Source organism: Mesoplodon mirus (genome assembly GCF_964341445.2).
Source record: "Mesoplodon mirus genome assembly, chromosome: 3".
Classification (NCBI taxonomy): domain Eukaryota; kingdom Metazoa; phylum Chordata; class Mammalia; order Artiodactyla; family Ziphiidae; genus Mesoplodon; species Mesoplodon mirus.
In genome coordinates, this window is record NC_138978.1 from 592,907 (window position 1) to 616,251 (window position 23,345).

Consider the following 23,345-nt stretch of genomic DNA (forward strand, 5'->3'; position numbering starts at 1 on the left):
GGGTCTAGTTCCCTCTTCAGGAACTGAACCCAGGCCCGCTGCATTGCGAGTACGGAGTCTTATCCACCGCGCCACCAGGGAAGTCCCCCACCCTCTGCCTTTTCAAGCCACTTTTATTTGGAGGTGTCCTGACACTCTCAGTTGAGCTGGATCCCAGCCGGTACAGCGGCCCCCTGACGAAGGCTCCAGAGACAGCAGGGAGTGGGGAGACCAACGCAAACAGAGGAGAGGGACCTGGATGAAAGGGGTCAGTGCAGAAAGCAGAAGACAGGCCTTTAGAAATCTGTAATTGAACTAAAATGAGAAAAAGAGCTGCACTTAGGAAAGAGTACTATCTATGAGGAGAATCAGAAAAAAAACAACACGAACTCAGAAAGGTAAATAGCCCAGCAATTCTCCACGTCTGTGTGGACACTGACCCGTGTCCTACAATTTAACTCAATTTTTAAAACCAAATGAACTAAAAGGCTTTATTGACATCACAGTATATCCGAGAATAATTTTAAGAGCATTACAGCTGAAAGAGAATGGCATGTTTACCGTCTTGTCATGCACTATTTTTTTGGAAAAAAAATAGAAAGCAATACAAAGAAATCCTATTAAGTAACTTGGAGCAGCATTTGGAAAAAGTACACCTATTTACAGATTTTTAAAAAATATGGTTTTACCTACATAGTCACAATGTGCCTCTATAATGAGACAAGCCCTTAAAGCTCATGGGATTTTTTTTTTTTTTTTTGCGGTACGCGGGCCTCTTACTGTTGTGGCCTCTTCCACCGCGGAGCACAGGCTCCGGACGCGCAGGCCCAGCGGCCATGGCTCATGGGCCCAGCTGCTCCGCGGCATGTGGGATCTTCCCGGACCGGGGCACGAACCCGTGTCCCCTGCATCGGGAGGCGGACTCTCAACCACTGCGCCACCAGGGAAGCCCAAGCTCATGGGATTTTGTAAACATCATGGCATTCTCACCGTGTCATTTCTCAGCATTTTCCATGGGGAGGGTTGATCATCGTGCACGGGACCGATCCCATCAAGGTTTCCACACAGCTCGTCAATTCGCTCCCATCCAGACTCCTTCTGCGCTGGACCACTGGTCCGTTTGTCCGTTTGTCCCTCCATCGTCTCTCCCGCTCCGTGTGCCTCAGGGAAACCTGGGATTTCCTGCTTTTTCTCTTTCAAGGCCGCTTCCCTTAGACCTCCTCAAACATCTGACCCTTGCTCTAGACAGCTTACTCTCACTGTACAAATAATAAATGTTGGAGAGGGTGTGGAGGAAAGGGACACTCTGACGCTGTTGCTGGGAATGTAAGTTGGTGTGACCACTGTGGAAAACAGTATGGAGGTTCCTCAGAAAACTAAAAATAGAGCTACCAACAATCCCAGTCCTGGACATCTATCCAAAGAAAACTCTAATCCAAAAACATACATGCACCCCTATGTTCATAGCAGCACTATTCACAATAGCCGAGACATGAAAACAGCCTAATGTCCAGCAACAAATGAACGGATAAAGAAGACATGGTACATATGTACAACGGAATATTACTCAACCAGAAAAAAGAATGAAATAATGCCATTTGCAGCAACATGGATAGACCTAGAGATTATCATACTAAGCAAAGTAAGAGGAAAAACAAATACCATATGATATCACTTATATGTGGATTCTAAAATATGGCACAAATGAACTTATCTATGAAACAGAAACAGACCCACAGACACAGAGAACAGACCTGTAGTTGCCAAAGGGGAGGGGGTTGAGGGGGTGGAGTGGGAGGTTGGGATTAGCAGATGAAACCTATTATATACAGGGTGGATAAACCACAAGGTCCTACTGTAGAGCACAGGGAACTATATTCACTATCCTGTGATAAACCGTAATGGAAAAGAATATTGAAAAAAGAATGCATATATAGATATAAAACTGAATCACTTTGCTGTACAGCCGAAATTAACAAAACATTGGAAATCAACTACACTTCAATTTTTGAAAATGTAAAAAAGTAGGTAATTTGCTCTTGAAACTGGGAGGGGGGGTGTCCCTGTAGGCTCCAGGGCACAGAAGCCTTTTTTTGTCCCCTGTTTCTTGTAGGCAAGACTCCAGTCCATGACCTTCCGTGGGTTCCAAAGGGCAGAGCTGAACAGTTGCTAATCAAGGGGGGAGCAGCCAGGAAGCCACCTGAGGCGAGATTCAAGGGACCAGAGAAGCTCATCAAGATTGGAGACCGACCAGCGGAGATGAGATGACGGGAGTACAAGCCCTGCGCACACCCTACTCTTGTCAGCAACCCCTCCCTTGGGAAGGATTGTCATAAAACTCCTCATCACATCCTCCTGGGTGGGGACACATAGTTTTTCAAGGCAAGCGTCCCCCTGTGCCTGGCAAAGCAATAAGGCTATTCTTTTTCTACTTCACCCAAAACTGTCTCCGAGATTCCATTTGGCACTGATGCACAGAGGCCGAGCTTTCGGCATCACTCTCGATTTTCATTCTGTGAGAGTAGCTTCTCCTCCTACTGTGTCCAGCTTTAGTGGTTGAGGATCTTCTATTCTGCCTCATTTTCCTCTTAGGAGATGACACAGTGTGGCGGCTGCCGGCATTAGAACCGCGCGCAGAACTGGGGTTGCCCAGCTGGTCCTGCGGGAACCACCGCCCCAGGACTGCCTCACCTACTCCTTGTCTGTTTCTTTCTCTCTCTTTCTTTTCTTTACATTTATTCATTTATTTATTTATTTTTGGCTGCGTTGGGTCTTCGTTGCTGCACATGGGCTTTCCCTAGCTGCAGCAAGCGGGGGCTACTCTTCGTTGTGGTGAGCAGGCTTCTCATTGTGGTGTCTTTTCTCTTGTTGCGGAGCATGGGCTCTAGGTGCGCGGGCTTCAGTAGTTGTGGCACGTGGGCTCAGTAGTTGTGGCGCACGGGTTTTAATTGCTCCGCGGCATGTGGGAGCTTCCCGGACCAGGGTTCGAGCCGTGTCCCCTGCACTGGCAGGCGGATTCTCAACCACTGCGCCACCGGGGAAGCCCTGTTTCTTTTTCTTTATGCTCTCTTCTTTTCTTTGGTTCTAAAGCTGATGTTGTTTCATTTAAGGTTCTTTTCTTTAACCTCATCACTGCCTGCTTCTCTTGTTTCTATCAGATCAAGGATTTTGCTCTGTATGGATGAATTCATTCATCTCTTCGGTAACCGACAATCCAGGTTGTCACCTGTGTTCCCAACCCACAGACTATATATCGGAGCTTCCTACAGCCCCCTCCTCAGGTTTGATGGATTTGCTAGAGCAGCACGCAGAACACAGGAAAACAGTTTACTTAGTAGTTCACCACTTTATTATAAAAGGATATAACTCAGGGATGACCAGATGGAAGAGGTGTGTAGGGCGAGGTGTGTAGGGCGAGGTGTGTGGCAAAGCGCATGGAGCTTCCATGCTCTCTCGGGGCACAACACTCTTCTTGCATGTTCACCAACCCAGAAGCGTTCCCAACCCCATCCTTTTGGGTTTTTATGGGCATGACTGGTTAAATTATGGGCCAGTGGTGATTGAGCTCAATATCCAGCCCCTCCCCCCTCCCCAGAGGTCAGAGGGTGAGGTTGAGTCCCAACCCTCTAATCACTTGGTTGGTTCCCCTGGCAACCAGCCCCCACTCCTAGGAGCTTTCCAAAGACCACCTTGTTAACATAAACTCAAGTGTGATTGAGTCTTGATATGAATATCAAAATGCACCTTTGTGACTTCTTTTTTTACTTTAATAGACAGAATTATTATTTGTAGTATTTACACACATAGTCTTCCATGGTAATGTTAAAGTTACCATTTTCTTCAAATGCCCCTCAAAATAACACACTTTGCCTTCCTAAGTGAATCTTGGACAAGGAAATTCAGTGAAAGTGATCTACTTACGACTGTGTCCCATGTCTCTCTCTCTCTCTTTTTTTTTTAACATCTTTATTGGAGTATAATGCTTTACAATGGTGAGTTCATTTTTGCTGTATAACAAAGTGAATCAGCTATATGTGTACATATATCCCCATATCTCCTCCCTCTTGTGTCTCCTTTATGACTCTTCTGACTTAGCAAATTCAAGGGTTTTAGGAGCTCTGTGTCAGAAGCTAGGGACAAAGACCAAAGGTCTGTTTCTTATTATAAATAACAATATCAAAGAGCTTAACTAACGAAAAGAAGGGATGGAAGGTAAATTTAAGAATATCTACCAGAAAAAGAGGTAAACACTAGGTGAGAAAAGAAAATTAGAGGTCCAATCAGAATGTGAGTAATAGGAATTTCATCAAGAGATAACACAGAATATGGAAGAGTCTTGTTCTTTACAAAGTCCCAAAACTAAGGACATGAGCCTGTAGGATGAAGAGAACGACTGTGTGCACAGTCCAATGAGCAAGGCCCACATCAAGGTGTATTGTTGTGTCAGTTGAGAACACCAAGGATAAAGAGAAGATCCTAAAAGCTTTCAGAGAGAACAAACAGATCACACACACAAATGGACAGGAATCAGAATGGCTTTGGACTTTTTAACAGCAGGCCTGGAAGCTGGAAGCTAAAAACTATGAATTGAAAAGTTTTGAAGGAAAAGTATTTCCAATCTAGAATTCTATATATATCCTACCATCAGAGATGAGAGTAGAATAAACACATTTCAGACACACACCCTTCCCAGGAAGCTACTAGTGGACTGACTTCAGCAAAATAAGAGAGTAAACCACAAAGGGGTTCCAGAAAACAGGGAACCAACACAGGAAAAAGGCAACAAGTCACAGGGATGACAGCAGAGGAAAGGTCAAGACAGCAGAGCTGTGCGGTGGGTTGAGAAAGCCATCCGTCTGCAGGGAACATGGGCCAGGGGGCTCTGGGAGAGGGGCCTCCAGGAATTAAACAGCTCTAAGATGTTTGAGCCTTTGGAAAATGTTATTGATAGGCAAGTGGCAAAGAAGACTAGCCACGTAAAAATCTAGGCACAAGAGAAATACTAGGTGAGTATGAAGGGAAAAAAAGGTGGTACAAGATGGAGGCGTGGTTTTACACCGTCACTGTGAACAGTCGTGAAAATGTGGGGGTGGGGCGGGCGGGGAGTTGCTTGGAGAGCCTGCTTCCTCCCTTACTTCGGGAAGTCCATAGAAATGTCTATATTTAATACCTCAAAAACTAGCAGTCTTTGGTTGAGAAACGTGGAGGTTTCTGCCAGAGGAAAAGCTACAAGGGTTGGAAGTATTTGCCTCTGGGGAGACTGGCACGGGACCGCTGTTGTTCACTACGTCTTCAGTTCTGCGTGAATAAAAAACCATGCACTGGCGTGACTTTGATTTTATTTTAAAAACTTTTTTTTAAATTTAATTTTATTTTTTTATACAGCAGGTTCTTATTAGTTATCCATTTTATACATATTAGTGTATCCATGTCAATCCCCATCTCCCAGTTCATCCCACCACCACCCCCGCCACTTTTCCCCCTAGGTGTCCATACGTTTGTTCTCTACATCTGTGTCTCTGTTTCTGCCCTGCAAACCGGTTCATCTGTACCATTTTCTAGGTGCCACATATATGCGTTAAAATACAATATTTGTTTTTCTCTTTCTGACTTACGTCACTCTGTATGACAGTCTCTAGATCCATCCACGTCCCCACAAATGACCCAACCTCGCTCCTTTTTATGGCTGAGTAATATTCCATTGTATATATGGAATATATATGTGCCACATCTTCTTTATCCATTCGTCTGTCCATGGGCATTTAGGTTGCTTCCATGACCTGGCTATTGTAAATAGTGCTGCAATGAACATTGGGGTGCATGTGTCTTTTTGAATTATGTGACTTTGATTTTAAAATAACTCAAGTCAAAAGGAGTTGGCTGGGGCTTCCCTGGTGGCTCAGTGGTTGGGAGTCCGCCTGCCGATGCAGGGGACACGGGTTCGTGCCCCGGTCCGGGAAGATCCCACATGCCGCGGAGCGGCTGGGCCCGTGAGCCATGGCCGCTGAGCCTGCGCGTCCGGAGCCTGTGCTCCGCAATGGGAGAGGCCACAACACTGAGAGGCCCGCATACTGCAAAAAAAAAAAAAAAAAAAAAAAAGGAGTTGGCTGTAACAACTTCTCATTTCTACGTCCTGGAGGCCCAGCCTAGCGGGTCTCCACGGCAACCAAACGCGTCTCCGAACCCAGCGGTGCCACGTAGAGTAGGGAAGGGTGACGCACTTCCGCCTCACGCCCCGCCCCTCCGCTGCGGAGGCAAGGCCGCCTGGTTCGCGCATCCCGGGTCCGCGCGTGCGCAGTCTTCGGTAGCCCGGGCGGCTCGGGGTGGCAGTGTTCCCGCGCCCTCCGGGCCGCGGCCCCGGGTGGTGAGAGGCCCTAGAGTCGCCACAGCCTGCAGTCTGCATCCCTCTGACGACGTGCGCACACGCTGTCAGACGCGAGCCCATCCCCAGTCAGGCGACGCACAGCCGACCCGAACCCTTCCCGGGAAAGCAGAGCTGGAGGCCCCCCTCTCCCAATCAGGACGGGACTGCAGCCGTAGCTCACGCCCTCACCCCCGTTACGTCACGGCGCTGCCGGCCCTCCTGGGAGTTGTGGTTCGGACCCGCCCCCCGGCCACGGTCTTAGCGGGCTGCGGACTACAAGTCCCGGCAGGCCTCGCGGCGGCCCCAGAGCCCCGAGCGCCGGGGGCTTCGGGCGGCCTTGGCCGGTGGGCTCTGGTGCTGCGCGGCGAGGCGGGGCAGCCTGGCTGGTTGGCTGACTCTGAGCAGCCTAGCTCGCGGGCCGGTCGCCGCACACACTGAGGCCGCAGTCGGCCGGCTGACAGACTGGGCTCTCCTCAGGCCCCCGGAGCCCCCGCGCGAAGCAGGCGGGACGCAAACTTCGGGGCAAGTGGAGGGGTAGACAAGGGCACCAGGGCCGGGGACTGGCAGCGGCGGGGGCCCGGGGCGGCTTCCCGAGGAAGGTGACGAATGACAGGGGCGGGGCGGACCCCAGGGAGTGAGTGGGGAGGCAGTTTCGGGGCGGGCGCCCGGCCCAGCCTGTCCAGCCCCGCCCCCCCGCAGGCCAGCTGCTCGAGTCCAAGGCTCAGCCCGGGGCCTTGCCGTTCGCCAGCCCTCCGACCCCATCCCCGGCGGCCCCAGACCCCAGGGAGCCCTGCAGGGCAGGAGCCAGGCCCCTGGGGCAGCTCTGGGGTCGTGGTCGTGGGCCCGGGAATGAGCCTGTGGACAGCGGGCGTGTAGATTGTGCGTCTTGGCATCTCCCCGCCGCCGCAGGGTCGGATGGCACAGGGCTTGCGCTGAAGCTCAGCAAGGCTCGAGGCCAGTCCGCAAGTCTCCAGACATCAGGGCTGCAGCCCACCAGTCTCTGGGCGGGCGGGGGTTGTCGGAACAGCTAGACAGGTGAGCTCTTGAGGGGCTCGGATTCTGTCTGATGCTATGTCAGAGGGGCTTTGCTTGTTTTTGAGTGTGTCTCTGGGGTGGTGGGGTGGTAAATAATCCTGCCTCTCCCTCTGAGCTCTGAACCAATAGAGGCAATAAGCAAAGGTGCCAGACAGGGTCCTGGGGGGCCCAGCGGGGCTGGGGATGAGGCAGCGTGAGAGTGGCAGCCCTGGCAAAGCTGGTCCTTCCTGGCAGGTGCCCTCGTCTTGCCTTCTCACTCTGGCCTGTTGCTGCAGGTGCGACAAGTATCTGAAGGTTGTGCTCCCGCCCAAGATTGGCCCTGTGCAGTGGCGCAGTCTGCGGGGTGCCTGAGGGCTTCCATCTGGGTGGCCAAGATTTGGGTGATGACCTCCCTCTACTTCCTTCGGGCCTTCCCCCAGCTGGTGTGTTTGTACTGGGCCAAGTCGGGTCTCAGGGCTTCACCTGGTCTCTGAGGGGCCAGACTCCCTGGGCACCCAGGATGGCCACCTCTGCCTTAGCCAGAGCTGCCGCATGACTGGAGACTGATTCACCAAGTCTTGCCAGTTGACTGTGCCACACATGGTGTGGATTTAAACAGCATCATCAGCCCAGCCGGAGGTGCCAGGGAAGGAGTGGCAGCCTCTGGTCGTGAGCAGTCAGCGTGCAACTTTATTCTTCTCAATAAAGGCAGTTTGCCAACTTCCTAGCTAAATGGGATTTCATCTTTGCAGCTTGTTGAAGTTTTTCCAATGAAATTGTCCAAATAGGGCAAACACCTTATTTCTATACTGTCCCAACGTGTGCTTTAGAAATAGTTCTGCATTCCAAGAGCTGGAAGTTTCTTGTGAAAAGAGAAACTAGTAAACCAACAGAACAGATCCAGGTGTCCACACCTGTTTGGTTGAGATGGTAAATGCTAAAAGTGTAAAACTGCCTTTTAAAAACCATGTTTCCCCAGACTTGCTGGCTGACTACCTGTTTGGTTTGCTGTGTTCTGCGTCGGCAATCGCTTCTAGTTTCCAACAGGAAATCTTGGTGTCTGAGCAAACCTGTGACCCGGGAAGGAGCAGCTAAGCATCCGGGATGCTGACGAGAGGCTGGTGTGTGCTGTAAGGTAAGTGCCGACTGCTCGCACCTGGAGCGCTTCAGGGTCATCGTAAACCCTCATAGTGACGGCCTCGGGGGGGTTCCGGTGCCAGCCAGGGGTGGCCTGTGAGCTCTGAGGAAGATGTTAGAGTACGGCATTTCTGGCAAAGGAAGAAAAAGGAAGAACTCTTCGGGTGAACCTCGCACTGAAACGGGGATCCCCTTCCTCCCTAGCCCCTCAGGGTTTCTTCGCTGCCCCCCTGCTCCTGACCCCGGTCCATTCCCCGCTGGCCACCCCCTCTCCTCACACCCGGGTGGCACCTTCCGAGGTGAGGTAGTGACCTCTGACACTGGGCAGGCTGGGGACCTGAGGTCACATGGAGCATGAGCGGCCATCTGCATGGTCCTGGTGACAACAGCGACAAAGACCAGGCACGTGGGGGGAGAGAAGTGGCAGAGAGGCTTGGGAAGCCACCTGGCCTGCTTCACAAGGGTCCTAGTATGCTGTGCCCAAGCGCTGAGGTCCAGGAGCCAGGAGGGCGAGCAGGGAGGTGTCTCTGGGGGCCCTGCTCAGGCCCCAGGTCAGGTGACACCAGGCTGGGCGCGGGTGCTGTGGCCGAGGGCCAGCCCCGGGCCCCCCAGGGATGGAGTGTGGAGGGGAAGTGAAAAGAGGCTCCCCAGGCTGTGGGTGCCGCGGGGTGGGACGCTCCTCTCTTCTCACTGTCCTCCTCAAGGGCCACTGGTCTGCGTGGGAAGAACCCCGAGACTCAGCGTGTCCATTTGGCTGTCCCCTGTGGGCCAGTGGGCTCCCGGGAGGGACATCCTTTGGGAGCAGGGAGGTTGCTGGCCAGCACTGGATAGCTGTCTGGCTGTGCTCAAAATAGGGGAGTGAAGGCAGCAGGTGCTGGTCAGAGGCGCTTCTCATGACAGGCTGGACTTCCCTGGTGCCCTGGTGGAGCCACTGCTGGCTGGGACTTGGCCCTGTTTTCCCACAGGCCCTGCTGGGCATCCTCCACCCCCTGTTCGTTCTCTGCTCATTCCCCTGAGGGCAGAGCCAGGCACTGGGCACACCTGCTATCCTGCTCAGGGTGTCCACTCCCCGTCCCCTGTCTCGGTGGAGATGGTTCTGCAGCCCATGGCCAGTGGGTCTGTAGGCCGCCAGGAGGGTGGGTGTGACAGCTGGCCAGGCAGGCTGAGGGGCTGGGCTTACAGGCAGAGGGCATGCCACTGTGTCTGCAGAAGGACTACAGGGCCGGCTCGTGGGACTGGCGTCCTTTCCTGCCCCTTTATCTCAGCGTAGGGCCAGTTTCTGGCCCTGCAGATGGTGTGCCCCTTGCTAGCTGGGGTCTCTCGTTGGGCCTGTCTCCCCACACTTGTTTGGGTCTGTGGTTGCCTGGAATGAGGTCCAGTCTGACTGGCTCAACAGGAGCGCCTGGGAAGGGCGAGAGGCAGCTCAGCACTGCCCACGGGCCACGACCAATTCTGGAGGCTCCCGGCAGGGAGGAGGTCGTGTGCGATCTGGCTGAGGTTGGCAGCCTGGCGTGACAGGGCCTGTGCCCTAAGGGGCAGCGCCACCACTAAGCCACTGGGCCACTGGCTCAGGCTGTGCTGCTCTGCCCGAGTCAGACACGTGTGGCAGCTGCTGACGGAGAGACACCGAGCAGGAGACCGAGGCCACACGTGAACGGCCCGCCCTGCGAGGTGGCGGCCCACAGGCCCTCAGCCCTCGTCTGGGGCTCACTGGCAGTGAAGAGCCACAGGCATTCTCGTGTGGTCTTGCTGTGGCGGGAAGGAAGGAGAAGCCCTGGTGCCCCATCTTAGCAGGGGCTAGAGACCACAGAGGGGAGGGCGGCTGGAGGGCGGCAGGAGGCGGAGGCGGCATGGTCCCGGCGGGGGGGCAGCCGGCCAGGTGAATGAGCAGCGAGTGGTTTCCCTGAGGAGATTGGCCACTGGGTCTGGAAGGCACGTCCTTTTAGATCGTCCACCTGCGTCTGGAAGCCCTGGTGGTCTTGGGAGGGGTGAGGCAGGAGCGGTCACAGGCGCCTGCCCGGGAGGCAGGGGGACTTGCAGAAGCCGAACTGGCTGAGCAGTTCATGCTGCTGAGAATCTGAGGGTCCTTCACTTGGACCCTAGGCTGGGCATGGACCAGGAGCCTCGCCCTGTGGGCAGTGCCCCTCCCCTGCATGCCCTGTGCTGGCGCAGACCTCAAGGTGGGGCTGGGCAGAGGGTGGCCATCAGATGACCTGTGGGCTCAGGTCTGGGGTTCTGAGTTTTGGGCTGGGGGGGCGGGGTCCAGGTGGAGGGGTGATGCGTGGTTTTCCTTGTTGCTGGCTAAGCTCTGGGCTGGCCTGGTGGCCTGTGGCTTCACTGGGCCACTGGGCGCTAACAGGCGCCAGCTGCACCCCAACCAGCCTCAGGGTCTCCCTCTGGCATTCCAGGAGCTCTGCAGTGAGACTGCTGGGTGCCCCAGGCTAGCGTCTCCCCAGCCTCGGGGTCCCGATGCTACCTGAGAGAGCCCGCTCCACTGCAGAGGCTCAGTCTCAGAGATGGAGCAGCGACTGCCCCCTCCAGTCCTGGAGCCCTGAGCTCTCTCCCGCATTAAGTCCTGTTGGTTTAACGTCTTAGGCGTTGTCCAAATCCATGTCGTAAAACAAATTTATTGAGGCATCACATATACAGGGAGGCCCAGGTCATAAGTGATCCAAGTTAGCAAAGTGAACATGCATATAATTGGCACCCAGATCAGGAAGTAGCATGTCCCCCCCCAGGCCCAAGCCCCCCGTGACCGCCTCCGCCTCTGTCTCCCTGACTCTAGTGCCCTGGATTTGTCTGTCCGGTTTGTGAACTTTCTATTGGTGGAATCAGGCACGTGGCTTCTTTCCTTGGACATGCGTTTGTGAGCTTTGCTGTGTGTCGTGCAGTGGTCTGTGCTCCCTTGGAGGTAAGTCACGTGTCACGACCCAGTTCACCCTTGAGCACTTGGAGTGGGCACTGCTGTGAACCACGCCACCTCTGTCAGGGCCTGCCTGGGGTGGCTGGGCGACGCTTCTCTGGAGAAGGACCACACAGCGCTGCCCACTGGGCTGTGGGTGGCATCAGACCCTGTGTGTGTTAGCTGCTGGGGGCACCTGTTCCAGCATTTTCCTGTTTCCTCTTGGGTTGTCTGCTTTGTGCCTGAGATCTGCAGGCCCTCCTTCCACACTCCAGGTGCAGGGCCGTTGTGGCGTATGTGTCGCTGCCTCTCCAGGCTTAAGTGCCGTCCAGCTTCTCAGTTGGCTACACAGAGAAAGTCTGCTTTCTTCCGAAAGTTTTATTGTCTTAACTTTCATGTTGATGTGTGCAATCCTGGTGGCCCCTGTATGCCAGCCACCCAGAACCGGATCTGCCAGTGCGGGCAGACCCTCCTCCCAGCCGAGTCTTGTCCCCTGGTCCCCTGGGGACCTGCAGTCCTGTCACCAGGATGGCCCCCACACTTCTGCTCCAGCGCCCCACAGCGGCTGGCAGGCCCTTTCCAAAGAGGTGTCCCACCCTCCCTCCAGGACGGGCCCACCTCTGCTTTTGCAGCTGGTCTCCCGTGCTGCTGGCGGGTGGCCACGTGGGCCCCCTTTGGTCTCTACTTCACAGGCCCCCCCTCCAGCCCCAGGGCATTCCCCGTGTTCCACCCCACCCCCGTTCCCATCCATCTCTCCCTGGCAGCCCTCCCAGAACTGGTGCCAGCCCGTGTGGCCTTCTCGATGTGGCCTGAGGGTGCCCTCTGCCCACAGGTCTCCCACCATGGAGCCAGACCCCCAGGCGGGCGTGCAGGTGGGCATGCGCGTGGTGCGTGGCGTGGACTGGAAATGGGGCCAGCAGGACGGCGGCGAGGGCGGCGTGGGCACGGTGGTGGAGCTCGGCCGCCACGGCAGCCCTTCGACCCCCGACCGCACGGTGGTCGTGCAGTGGGACCACGGCACGCGCACCAACTACCGCGCGGGCTACCAGGGCGCGCATGACCTGCTGCTCTACGACAACGCCCAGATCGGTGCGCGGGGGGGGGGGGGGGGGGGGGCCTGGAGGGGGCGGGGCCGGGCAGAGGGGCGGGGCCGGGCAGGGGGCGGGGCCGCGCGGCGCCCCTTGACGCTGCCCGCCCGCAGGCGTCCGCCACCCCAACATTATCTGCGACTGCTGCAAGAAGCACGGGCTGCGGGGCATGCGCTGGAAGTGCCGCGTCTGCTTCGACTACGATCTCTGCACGCAGTGCTACATGCATAACAAGCACGACCCGGCCCACGCCTTCGAGCGCTACGAGACGGCCCACTCGCGCCCGTGAGTTCCCCTGCCGCCCCCGGGTGTGGGCGCGGACCCGAGGGGGCCCCGGCGGCCCTGCGTCCTTCCCGCTTACGTCCAGGGCCTCGCAAGCGCACCGCTGACATCCGAGCAGCCTTGGTCTGGGAGGACTGGAGCTGCCTCCTGCTGGCCACTCCCCAGGGTACAGGTCGAGTCCTTCCTGAGCCATTTCCTGGAGGAGTGGCCAGGGTCGTGGTCACGCCGGGGGGCCTGGGCATTGACACCAGTCCCTTATTCCTGCGGAAGGCGACCGTGTCCACCGAGCAGGTCTGCGGAGGTGGGTGCTGTGAATGGGGCCTTCTCCGGTGTCCCGGTCCCCTCCTAGAGCCAGGCTCCCCAGTGGTCCCCCAGTGCCGGCGTGGCCGGGGCACTGAGGGTGGCCTGCCTGGGGCGTGCTGCCGGCATCCGCACCTGTGGAGGTGCTGTTGGCCTGGCTGGCAGGCTCCTTTGCTGTGGTCGGGGTGGGGGGGACCAGGCTGGGGAGGAGTCCACTGGCCTGGGTGGGGTGCCAGAGGTGCACCCCTGGTCCCTGCACTGTTGCCCTCGCCTCCTTGACACCCCCCACACACGGAGGGGAGGGGTGTGCTCCACGTCCCAGCCGCCCCTGGCCAGTGTGGGAGCCAGGGTCAGCTGTCCGGGCGCCTCTGGCCGAGCCTGCCTTGCTCACTCTGCTTCCCACGTGCTGAGCTCCCCTGGGCCAGGCCGTGCGCTGAGCTCGGGGCCAGCTCTAACGGGAGGCGGCAGATCTGGTGTGACCGCACGTAGAGGGTGTGTGGTGAGGGTGGGCCTGGGCCGCCCTTCTCGCCTGACATCGTGAAAGGGCCCCCAGGGACTTCCCTGGCGGTCCAGTGGTCAGGACTCTGCACTGTCACTGCCGAGGGTGCAGGTTCAATCCCTGGTCTGGGAACTAAGACCCCACAAGCTGCATGGCGTGGCCAAATCGAAAAAAAAAAAAAAGGTCTCCTGGAGGGACCTGGGCCGCAGCCCCACTCGAGGCCCAGAGTGTGGAGGGCACTGACCTGTGGGGCCAGCTGCTCCGGGGGGAGGGAGAGCCGGGCCTGGGAGCTGGCGGCGCCCCACCCTTCGGATTCTAGGGCCGGGGGCCTGCCCCATTGCATGGTTGTCCCCCACGGCCTGGGACCCACTCTCTCTCTCGTAGGGTCACGCTGAGTCCCCGCCAGGGCCTCCCAAGGATCCCGTTAAGGGGCATCTTCCAGGGAGCGAAGGTGGTCCGGGGCCCCGACTGGGAGTGGGGTTCGCAGGATGGTGAGTGGGGGGCCTGGGTGGGAAGGTGGGGGTGGGGCTGCCACCGGCTATGGCTCATCCCCGTGGCACAGGCTTAGTCTACTGGTGGGGCCACTGTCTCCCAGGAGGGGAAGGGAAGCCAGGCCGAGTGGTGGACATCCGTGGCTGGGATGTGGAGACAGGCCGGAGCGTGGCCAGCGTGACGTGGGCCGACGGCACCACCAACGTGTACCGCGTGGGCCACAAGGGCAAGGTGGACCTCAAGTGTGTGGGCGAGGCAGCCGGCGGCTTCTACTACAGGGACCATCTCCCGAGGCTCGGTACGGGCGGGCCCCACTGACACCCACCCAGTCTTTCTCTGTCCTGGCTGAGCCTCAGCGGCAACCCTGGGCCAGGGTTGGCCTGTGAGGTCACGGAGGGGAGGGGAGGGGTGGGGGCGGAGGCACCCACCTGAGCTGGGCCTGCCACCTGCCCCCAGGCAAGCCCGCAGAGCTGCAGCGCAGGGTCAGTGCTGATGGCCAGCCCTTCCAGCACGGGGACAAGGTCAAGTGTCTGCTGGATGCGGACATCCTGAGGGACATGCAGGAAGGCCACGGTGGATGGAACCCCCGGATGGCCAAGGTGAGCCGCCCCAACTGCCGAGTCCCCGTGCCCCCCCTCCCCACCTCCTCTGGACCCCCGCCCTCGTGCTCCACCTGGCCACAGCCTCCGTGACCCGCCGCAGTGTATCGGACAGATGGGCACCGTACACCGCATCACGGACCGTGGGGACGTGCGTGTGCAGTTCAGCCACAAGACCCGCTGGACCTTCCACCCTGGGGCTCTCACCAAGGTGCATGGGGGGCCGGGCTGAGCCTCTCTGCTCACTTCTGTACCCCCTTTAACGTGCTGGCTTGGCCCTGGGAGTGCCTCCCTCAGGCCCTGAGGAAGAGGGGAGGGCATGGTGGGGTCCAGAGGGGACGAGGTCCAGGGAGAGGGGACCCTGGTGTGAGGCACGGGGGTGGGGGCTGCGGGGAGCTTTTGGAAGCCGGGACGGCAGGCCAGGCGCGAACATCTGTTCTGAGGGCCAGAGGGGCCTCTGCCGCCACAGGCAGGAGATGGCGGGTCGGGCGTACTTTCTTAGGAGGGTGGGGTGGACCTTGGCCGGGGCTGTGGGCGGGGTGGGTGTGGTGAGAGCTGCCTGGGAACAGTATCCCTTGGATGAGGGATGGAGGGGGTGGGAGGCAGCAGTGATGGCACCTGGGTGGGGGCAGCGCCAGCACTCAGCTCTGGGACTGCTGGGGCACATCTGCCTTCAAGGATGGGGGATGGTGGGGTCATAGGACAGGTGGTTTGTAGAGTGAGCTCTGTACCCACGAGGGCAAGGGCGAGGAGGGAGTTGCTAGGAAAGGTTTGGGGGTGAGGGAGGAGCAGCCCTGACCCCCTCCGTGCTGTTCCGGCCTGGCCCCCCAGCCATCCTGTGGGCCCCCCTCCCCCGAGCCAGGCTAGTCTGGTCTTGGCTGTGCTGCCCCCGCTCCCCCGTCAGTGTGCAGGGACAGGCCCACCCTGGCCTGCACACCCCCCCAGCTGGCTTCTGCCCCGTCTGGATGCTGATGTCTGTCGCCTCTCTGGCTGTCACCCGCATGGCTCTGAGGCTCGGTCACCAAGGGCTGCCCTGGTCACCCGTCGCCCCTATCGGGCCAGACCCTCTGGTTGTGCTTTCGGGCAGGGGCTGGGGTCCTGTCCAGGCCAGCCTGTCCTGTGGAGCTGGATGGGGGCACCTTCCTGCTCTACGACCCCAGGCAGCCACACCTGCCGGGGGCCCCTCACATGGTTCTCTGTCACTCAGCACAACTCCTGCTCGGTGGGTGAAGTTGTGCGGGTCATTGACGACCTCGACATGGTGAAGCGGCTGCAGGCCGGGCATGGCGAGTGGACAGATGACATGGCCCCCGTGAGTCCCTCACCCCTACCTCCCCACCCCCAGCTCCCTGGCCCCTGGGAGGCCCACCTGAGACCCCGCCCTCTCCCCACCAGGCTCTGGGCCACGTAGGGAGAGTCCTGAAGGTTTTCGCAGATGGGAACCTGGGTGTGCTGGTCAGCGGTAAGCTGTGGACCTTCAGCCCCTCCTGCCTGGTGGCCTACCGGCCTGAGGAGGACGCCAACCTGGACGTGGCCGAGCGCGCCCGGGAGAACAAAAGTGAGGGCAGCCACCGCGGGCGGCTGGTGGGGGGCGGGGCCGCCCCTGGCCACCGCCGAACCTCAGCCCCGCCCTCCCCAGGCTCCCTGAGTGTCGTCCTGGACAAGCTTCGAGCCCAGAAGAGTGACCTGGAGCACCCGGGGAGGCTGGTGGTGGAGGTGGCCCTCGGCAACGTGGCCCGGGCTCTGGACCTGCTGCGGCGACACCCGGAGCAGGCAAGCTCCCGAGACCAGCCCCCGCCACCCCCACCCCTGCCCCGGCCCCACCAGCCCCAGCGGGAGGGGCCGGGGCCAGGGGCTAACCCTCCGCCCTCCCGGCAGGTGGACACCAAGAACCATGGCAGGACCGCCCTGCAGGTGGCTGCCTACCTAGGCCAGGTGGAGCTGGTGCGGCTGCTGCTGCAGGCTCGGGCGGGCGTGGACCTGCCAGACGACGAGGGCAGCACGGCGCTGCACTACGCGGCACTGGGGTGAGGCCTGGCCGGGGCGCGGGGGGCCGGGCCCGCAGGTCCAGCCAGTGGGCACAGCGCCCCTCCTGCTTCCTCTCCCGCCAGGAACCAGCCCGAGGCCGCCCGGCTGCTCCTGAGCTCGGGTTGCGGGGCCAACACTCTTAACGGCGCCCGGAGCTCGGCGCTGCACGTGGCCGTGCAGAGGGGCTTCCTGGAGGTGGTGAGGGTCCTCTGTGAGCGCGGCTGTGACGTCAACCTGCCCGTGAGTGCTGGGTCCCCTGGCCCTATCCCTGGGGTCAAGGAGGCAGTGACCAAGACCTTCTTGCCCAGTGACTACTGGCCCACCACCGGCAGGATGCCCATGCTGACACGCCCCTGCACTGTGCCATCTCGGCGGGCACTGGCGCCAGCGGCATCGTGGAGGTCCTCACCGAGGTGCCGGGCATCGATGTCACTGCCACCAACAGCCAAGGCTTCACCCTGCTGCACCATGCATCCCTCAAAGGCCACACGCTGTGAGTTGGGGGTGGACGCATAGCCAGAAGCCAGCTCCTGCTGTGCTGCTGGGCCACTCTGGGGTGGCCCCTGACCCCAGATGCGTCTCCCTGCTCCCACAGAGCCGTCAGAAGGATTCTGGCGCGGGCCCGGCAGCTGGTGGACGCCAAGAAGGAGGATGGGTTCACGGCGCTGCACCTGGCCGCCCTGAACGACCACAGGGAGGTGGCCCAGGTTCTCATCCGAGAGGTGTGGACGCGGGGTCCTGGGCGGCCTGGGGGCCGGGGTGTCGGGGCCCACCGGGGTCCTCGGGCTGAGCCTGTGCCCCACCCCACCCCCCAGGGCCATTGTGACGTGAATGTTCGCAACCGTAAGCTCCAGTCCCCGCTGCACCTGGCTGTGCAGCAGGCCCACGTGGGGCTGGTGCCGCTGCTGGTGGACGCTGGCTGCAGCGTCAACGCCGAGGATGAGGAGGGGGACACAGCTCTGCATGTGGCGCTGCAGCGTCACCAGCTGCTGCCCCTGGCGACTGATGGGGCCGGGGGGGACCCAGGGGCCTTGCAGCTGCTGTCAAGGGTGAGGAAGCGTGGCTCTGGGTGCTTGAGAGGTGGGCCGTGGCACCTGGCTGCAGACCCCTGTGTCCTCTGCCCACCTCCAACTTCGGGGAGAGCCCTGACCAGGCCCTCTCAGGGTGGGACAGCCCGGGCCGCAGCGGTTTGCAGGAGGTGTCTTCTGCGACCCCAGTCACCGCTGTGTGGCCAGTGTTCCTGAGATTCTGTGCTTCAGACCAGCCTGGGAAAGGGGGCGGGGTGCCGTGTGGGCGGGGGTTCGCGTGTCAGGACCCGGCCCCTCTGCCGGCAGGGGCCTTTACCCGCCTGCCTCCGGCAGCTCCGGTGGTCTCGGGCGGGGCCCAGGCTTCTGAAGCCCGGTGCCAGCCAGGCTCCCTCCAGGCCAGCGTTCCCAGGCTCCCGCCCTCACGTCGTCTGTCCTGCCACCCAGCTACAGGCCTCGGGTCTTCCGGGCAGCACGGAGCTGACGGCGGGCGCGGCGGTCGCCTGCTTCTTGGCGCTGGAGGGCGCCGACCTGAGCTACGCCAACCACCGCGGCCGGAGCCCGCTGGACCTGGCAGCTGAGGGCCGCCTGCTCAAAGCCCTGCAGGGCTGTGCCCAGCGCTTCCGGTGAGCGGGCGGGGCCGGGGGGCCGGGGGCCGGGGGCCGGGGGCCGGGGGCCGGGGGGCCGGGGGCCGGGGGCCGGGGGCGGGCCCGCCCGCAGCCCCGGGCCCTTTCAAGCCCCCTCTGCCCACGCAGGGAGCGGCAGGCTGGCGGCGGCGGGGGCGCGGCCCAGGGCCCAAGGCTGGCGCTCAGTGCCCCCAACACGGTTACCAACCTGCACGTCGCTGCGCCGTCCGGGCCCGAGGCCGCCGAGTGCCTGGTGTGCTCGGAGCCGGCGTTGCTCGTGCTGTTCTCGCCTTGCCAGCACCGCACGGTGTGTGAGGGTGAGTGCAGGGGCCGGGCCGGGCCGGGCCGGGCCGGGCCGGGCCGGGCCGGGGGTGCGGCGGCCAGGCGGGGGGCCTCGCTCAGCCGTGCGCTCCCCCGCAGAGTGCGCCCGCAGGATGAAGAAGTGCATCAGGTGCCAGGCGGCCATCGGCAAGAAGCTGCGCCCAGGTGGGGCTCGGCCCCCCCCGCCCCCACCCCACCCCACCCCACCCCAGGTGTGGGCCGCTGCGCCTCGCCCCGCGGTTCACGGCTCCGTCCCCTGTCGTGGCTCCCGCTCCCACCCGCGGTTCTCCCCCAAGCCCCGGGCCTCCACAGCCCCTGCCTCTGACTGGGACCCCTTCCCGCAGACGGCACGGAGGTGGTCAGCGCTGCCCCCGCCCCCGGCCCACCGCGGCAGCTGGTGGAGGAGCTGCAGAGCCGCTACCGGCAGATGGAGGAGCGCATCACCTGCCCCATCTGCATCGACAGCCACATCCGCCTCGTGTTCCAGTGCGGTCACGGCGCCTGCGCGCCCTGCGGCGCTGCGCTCAGCGCCTGCCCCATCTGCCGCCAGCCCATCCGCGACCGCATCCAGATCTTCGTGTAGCCCGCGCCCCCTGCCTCGTTCCGGGGCCACGCCCCGCGACCGCCTTCGCAAGCCCCTACTCTGTATTTTATAAAAAGATTAACGGACTTTGCGCCTGGTTGCTTGCCTGGGGCGGGGCCGTGGGTCCCCCACCCCGGACCATCCCGACCTGGCCCCCTTCCGCCGTTGGCCCAGCGCTGGGCTCTGCGCTTCGGCCAGAGGCCCCGCCTGGCCCCTCCCGACCTGCGTGTCCTGCTCTTCTTCCCAGGACTCACGGGTCCAGAGTCCTGCCAGGATCCCGGTCTCTGGGCCAGAAAGGACGGGGCCCGGGCTCGCGGTGTCGCCCAAGAGCCCTGGTTGGACCGAAGCCCCAGCAGCGCCTCCTCCCTGCGCCTGGGGCGGGCTGTGGAGACGACAGACTTTGGCCAGAGGAGAACCCGGTCTCGTGGCGGGCTGTGCAGTCCTGGCTAAGCGGGGAGTTGGGCGAGGCCTCTGATTCAAGCCAGAAGCCCCGGCAGGGTTTCAGGACCACTGAGTGGGGGAGGTGGAACACGGACCTGGGGAGTAGGGCAGCGCATAGGACAGAGAAGGTCGGTTTGTCGGCGTAGACGTTTAGCCATCGGGGCGGCGGGCACGGCCCTGGTCTGGGCCCCGCGGCCGGGCGCTTTCCAAGAACCACCGAAATGCTCCCCCGGAGCCTCAAGGCTGCCAGCCAGCCACTTGGCGCTGACCCCGCTGGCCCGGCGCGCCACTGTCACTCTGGGCTCAAGGCCTGGGTGGAGAACGGGGAGGGCCAGCCCCCCCCTCCCCTCCCGCCCCCCGCGCCTCCTCTGATTCGGCCCAGCCCCCACCCCATCTCCCCTCCCCCCGGCCGCTCCGCCCTGGCGGGAGGCCCGTCCCGCCCAGGATGCCGGTTCCCCAAGCCCAGAGGCGCCCTCGCCTACATCCCGCCTGGCTCAGCTCCTCTGTCAGGCATGACCTGAAAGCCGTCCCGTCGAGCCTTCTGCCCCCGGGACACCCGGTCCCCCAGCCCCAACCCAGGATCCTTCAGACTTCGGCCCTGCGCGCTCTCGGCAGGCAGCGCCTGGTGGGGATTCCTGCGGCGCCCCGCCCCTTGTGCGCTGTCCCTGTCACCCTCCATGGGTCCTTCCGCTGGCCCCTGCAGGTCCCCCTCCCTCCTGGCACCCCAAGCCTTGCTCCGCAGGCGCCTCCTTCTCCCTCTTCCTCAGCCCGATACTCACTTGCCACGTCCCCTCCCGTCGCATCCCTCCGCTCTCGCGGGGTCCCTGTCAACCAGCGCCTGCAGGGGACGTGTCCCGAGCTGGCCAGGATGGAGGTCCCACTGCCGGGTCTCATCCGGTGTCCAGGGGAACTCCGTTTGGGAGAAAAGCTGCCAAGTCAGTCAACTCCCAGCGAGTTTGGGGACTCGGCTGACCACTCCTGCCTAAGCCCAAGCCCCCGGTGTCCGTCCCTTCCCTGGCGTCCGGGGCCCTCCTCGCAACACCCACCCCCACCCCCGACAAGTGACCCCGCCCAGTTGGCCCTGCCCAGGCCACCGCCACCGACCCACAGGCCCGGGTCCCCGCACCCCAGGCTGGAGGTGTCAGGGGTGCTCCCGACAGCAGGCGGCCAGCTGGTTCCCTTCGGGGCAGCCGCGCGCCCTCCCCCTCAGGGCTGTAACCCGAGCCGCCGCCGCCGCGCTGCCCCGCCGCCTGAGCCCCGACAGCGAGTCCGCAGGCGCCATGGGCCACGGGGCCTGCGTCCCCTCAGCGGCGTCGGGGGCCCACGACCGGGCCCGCCTGCTCGGAGCCGTGCTGGGCGCGCTGTGCCTCCTCCCCACGCTCGTGCTGCTGGCCCGGCCGGGGGCCCTGGGGAACCGGCCCGTGGCGAGCACAGCGCAGGTGAGAGCGGGCGCGGGAGCGGGCGCGGGAGCGGGCGGGTTGGCCCCGGCTGCGCGTCCGGGCCTGAGTCGGCGAGTCCGTGTCCGTTGATGGGGGGGGCGGGGGGCAGCATCTGCCGGCAGCTCCGCCCACTCCGACCTGGCCTGTTTTTAGTAACGTTTTTCTTTCTGGCTGTTAAGTAGCCCTGGCTCGGGGTGGAAAACCAGAAAATGCCGAAAGACAAAAAGAGAGTCCCTCCCTGGAGAGAGCGCCAGCGCTCCCTGGAGCGCGCGCCCTCCCGTCCTTCGAGGCCCTTTTCCTCGCGGCTTGGGGACAGTCCCTGCTGCCTCCCCACGGGGCACTTGCTTCCCTCGAAGGGAGCCGCTGTGCCCCCGACCGCGGGTGTGCTCGCCACCCCAAGCCTTGGCCCGCCGCACCCCCCGGCGCCCCGCAGACGCCGCTACACGCTGACCCCGACCCGGCTGCGCTGGGACCACTTCAACCTCACATACAGGTGCGACCCTGGCCCTGGAGGGGGGGGCCGGTGCTGCCTGGCTGCCACCCCTGACCATGACTCCCACCCCAGGATCCTCTCTTTCCCGAGGAACCTGCTCAGCCCCAGAGAGACCCGGCGGGGCCTGGCCGCCGCCTTCCGCATGTGGAGTGACGTGTCCCCCTTCAGCTTCCGCGAGGTGGCCCCTGAGCAGCCCAGCGACCTCCGCATAGGTGGGCGCCGTGCCCCCAGTCCCCGCCCCGCCCCAAGGCCCCCTTTCAGCCCCGTGCTCCTGCAGGCTTCTACCCGGTCAACCACACGGACTGCCTGGTCTCCCCGATGCACCACTGCTTCGACGGCCCCACGGGCGAGCTGGCCCACGCCTTCTTCCCCCCGCACGGCGGCATCCACTTTGACGACAGCGAGTACTGGGTCCTGGGCCCCACACGCTACAGCTGGAAGAAAGGTGACGCCGGCCTGGCCTCCCGTGGGGCCCTCGCACCACGGCGGGTACAGCGGGAGGGCTTTGTGGGGGTCATGGCTGGGATTTGGGATCAGGGAGGCGGGCAGGGGCAGGCTGGGAGGAGGCCGTAAGCCTGGGTTCCGGGAGCCCTGAAGCCCCCTCCCCCCACACCGCCGGAGCCCGAGCTGGAGCTGCATTCCTGGGGGCCAGCTCACCGCCTTGCCAGCCTGGAACACTCTTATCTTCCCACGGCTGCCCGAGGGAGGCTCCCGGCACTGCAGCAGCGGTTCGGGCCTCGGGGGCAAGGCCGGCGGGCGGGCGTGGGGGTGGGGGGCGGCGGAGGGCTGGGCCGGGTCCCGGGCGCTGACCGGCGGGCCCGCAGGCGTGTGGCTCACCGACCTGGTGCACGTGGCGGCCCACGAGATCGGCCACGCGCTGGGCCTGATGCACTCCCAGCACGGCCGGGCGCTCATGCACCTCAACGCCACGCTGCGTGGCTGGAAGGCGCTGTCGCAGGACGAGCTGTGGGGGCTGCACCGGCTCTACGGTGAGTGCGGGGTCGTAGCGGGCGGGGCCAGGGGCCGGGGCGGGCGGGCCCTGAGGCCAGGCTGCCCCCCTGCAGGCTGCCTGGACCGGCTGTTCGTGTGCGCGTCCTGGGCGCGGAGGGGTTTCTGCGACGCCCGCCAGAGGCTCATGAAGAGGCTGTGTCCCAGCAGCTGCGACTTCTGCTACGGTGAGCTTGGGTGTCAGGCACCGGCCTGCGTCTGTCTGGCCAGGGCGCCGGGTACTGATGTGGCCTCTGCCCCCCCACCCCGTACGAGCAGAGTTCCCCTTCCCCACGGTGGCTGCCACCGCGCCGCCCCCCAGGACCAAAACCCGGCTGGTGCCCGAGGGCAGGAATGTGACCTTCCGCTGCGGCCAGAAGATCCTCCACAAGAAAGGCAAAGTGTAGTGAGTGACCCTGCCTGGGGACCCGAGGGTGGGCGGGGGGCTCGGGGACCCTGCCCAGCCCTCCACCCTCCCCGCAGCTGGTACAAGGACCAGGAGCCCCTGGAGTTCTCCTACCCCGGCTACCTGGCGCTGGGCGACGCGCACCTGAGCATCATCGCCAACGCCATCAACGAGGGCACCTACACGTGCGTGGTGCGCCGGCGGCAGCACGTGCTCAGCACCTACTCGTGGCGCGTCCGCCTGCGGAGCTGAGCGCCGCCCGCAGGGCTGAGGATGCTGATAAAGCACTTTCTCTCTCAAGTCTCCTGGCCCTTTCTTGGGAGGGTGGGCGGCCAGTCTT

General features: G+C 62.1%; 2 protein-coding genes across 10 annotated transcripts; both read left to right on the plus strand.

Annotated features, from left to right (window-relative positions):
- The first annotated feature begins 6,615 nt into the window (after window positions 1–6,615).
- Window positions 6,616–19,326, plus strand: MIB2 (MIB E3 ubiquitin protein ligase 2). 8 transcript variants are annotated; one of them, XM_082611856.1, is made up of 20 exons: window positions 6,616–6,865; window positions 8,337–8,492; window positions 11,280–11,405; window positions 12,229–12,485; window positions 12,598–12,769; window positions 13,950–14,056; window positions 14,161–14,355; window positions 14,514–14,656; window positions 14,760–14,867; window positions 15,864–15,968; window positions 16,052–16,429; window positions 16,535–16,683; window positions 16,768–16,924; window positions 17,017–17,177; window positions 17,280–17,406; window positions 17,500–17,733; window positions 18,157–18,335; window positions 18,465–18,652; window positions 18,756–18,821; window positions 19,001–19,326. In XM_082611856.1, the coding sequence occupies exons 4-20, from the start codon at window positions 12,239–12,241 to the stop codon at window positions 19,237–19,239; spliced, it is 2,955 nt and encodes a 984-aa protein (XP_082467982.1). In that variant the 5' UTR covers window positions 6,616–6,865; window positions 8,337–8,492; window positions 11,280–11,405; window positions 12,229–12,238; the 3' UTR covers window positions 19,240–19,326. The 8 variants fall into 8 exon arrangements, with proteins under 8 accessions (XP_082467982.1, XP_082467985.1, XP_082467986.1 ...); XM_082611859.1 differs by lacking the exon at window positions 11,280–11,405 and having other exon boundaries at window positions 16,052–16,214; window positions 16,296–16,429; XM_082611860.1 differs by lacking the exon at window positions 11,280–11,405 and having other exon boundaries at window positions 14,772–14,867; window positions 16,052–16,214; window positions 16,296–16,429.
- A 1,457-nt stretch (window positions 19,327–20,783) lies between these two features.
- On the plus strand, window positions 20,784–23,296 carry MMP23B (matrix metallopeptidase 23B). 2 transcript variants are annotated; one of them, XM_082615194.1, is made up of 8 exons: window positions 20,784–21,119; window positions 21,476–21,612; window positions 21,685–21,824; window positions 21,890–22,057; window positions 22,437–22,601; window positions 22,677–22,787; window positions 22,879–23,005; window positions 23,083–23,296. In XM_082615194.1, the coding sequence occupies exons 1-8, from the start codon at window positions 20,961–20,963 to the stop codon at window positions 23,255–23,257; spliced, it is 1,182 nt and encodes a 393-aa protein (XP_082471320.1). In that variant the 5' UTR covers window positions 20,784–20,960; the 3' UTR covers window positions 23,258–23,296. The 2 variants fall into 2 exon arrangements, with proteins under 2 accessions (XP_082471320.1, XP_082471319.1); XM_082615193.1 differs by having other exon boundaries at window positions 20,863–21,119; window positions 23,093–23,125.
- The last annotated feature ends 49 nt before the right edge of the window (window positions 23,297–23,345 follow it).

Bases quoted from the DNA above. Each gene is read 5' to 3' on its own strand.
- MMP23B (XM_082615194.1), top strand. From the start codon at position 20,961: ATGGGCCACGGGGCCTGCGTCCCCTCAGCGGCGTCGGGGGCCCACGAC. The intron at 22,602-22,676 runs GTGAGTGCGGGG...GCCCCCCTGCAG, and splicing joins GGGGCTGCACCGGCTCTACG to GCTGCCTGGACCGGCTGTTC. The intron at 22,788-22,878 runs GTGAGCTTGGGT...CCGTACGAGCAG, and splicing joins CAGCTGCGACTTCTGCTACG to AGTTCCCCTTCCCCACGGTG.
- MIB2 (XM_082611856.1), top strand. From the start codon at position 12,239: ATGGAGCCAGACCCCCAGGCGGGCGTGCAGGTGGGCATGCGCGTGGTG. The intron at 16,684-16,767 runs GTGAGGCCTGGC...CTCTCCCGCCAG, and splicing joins CTGCACTACGCGGCACTGGG to GAACCAGCCCGAGGCCGCCC. The intron at 18,336-18,464 runs GTGAGCGGGCGG...CTGCCCACGCAG, and splicing joins GGCTGTGCCCAGCGCTTCCG to GGAGCGGCAGGCTGGCGGCG.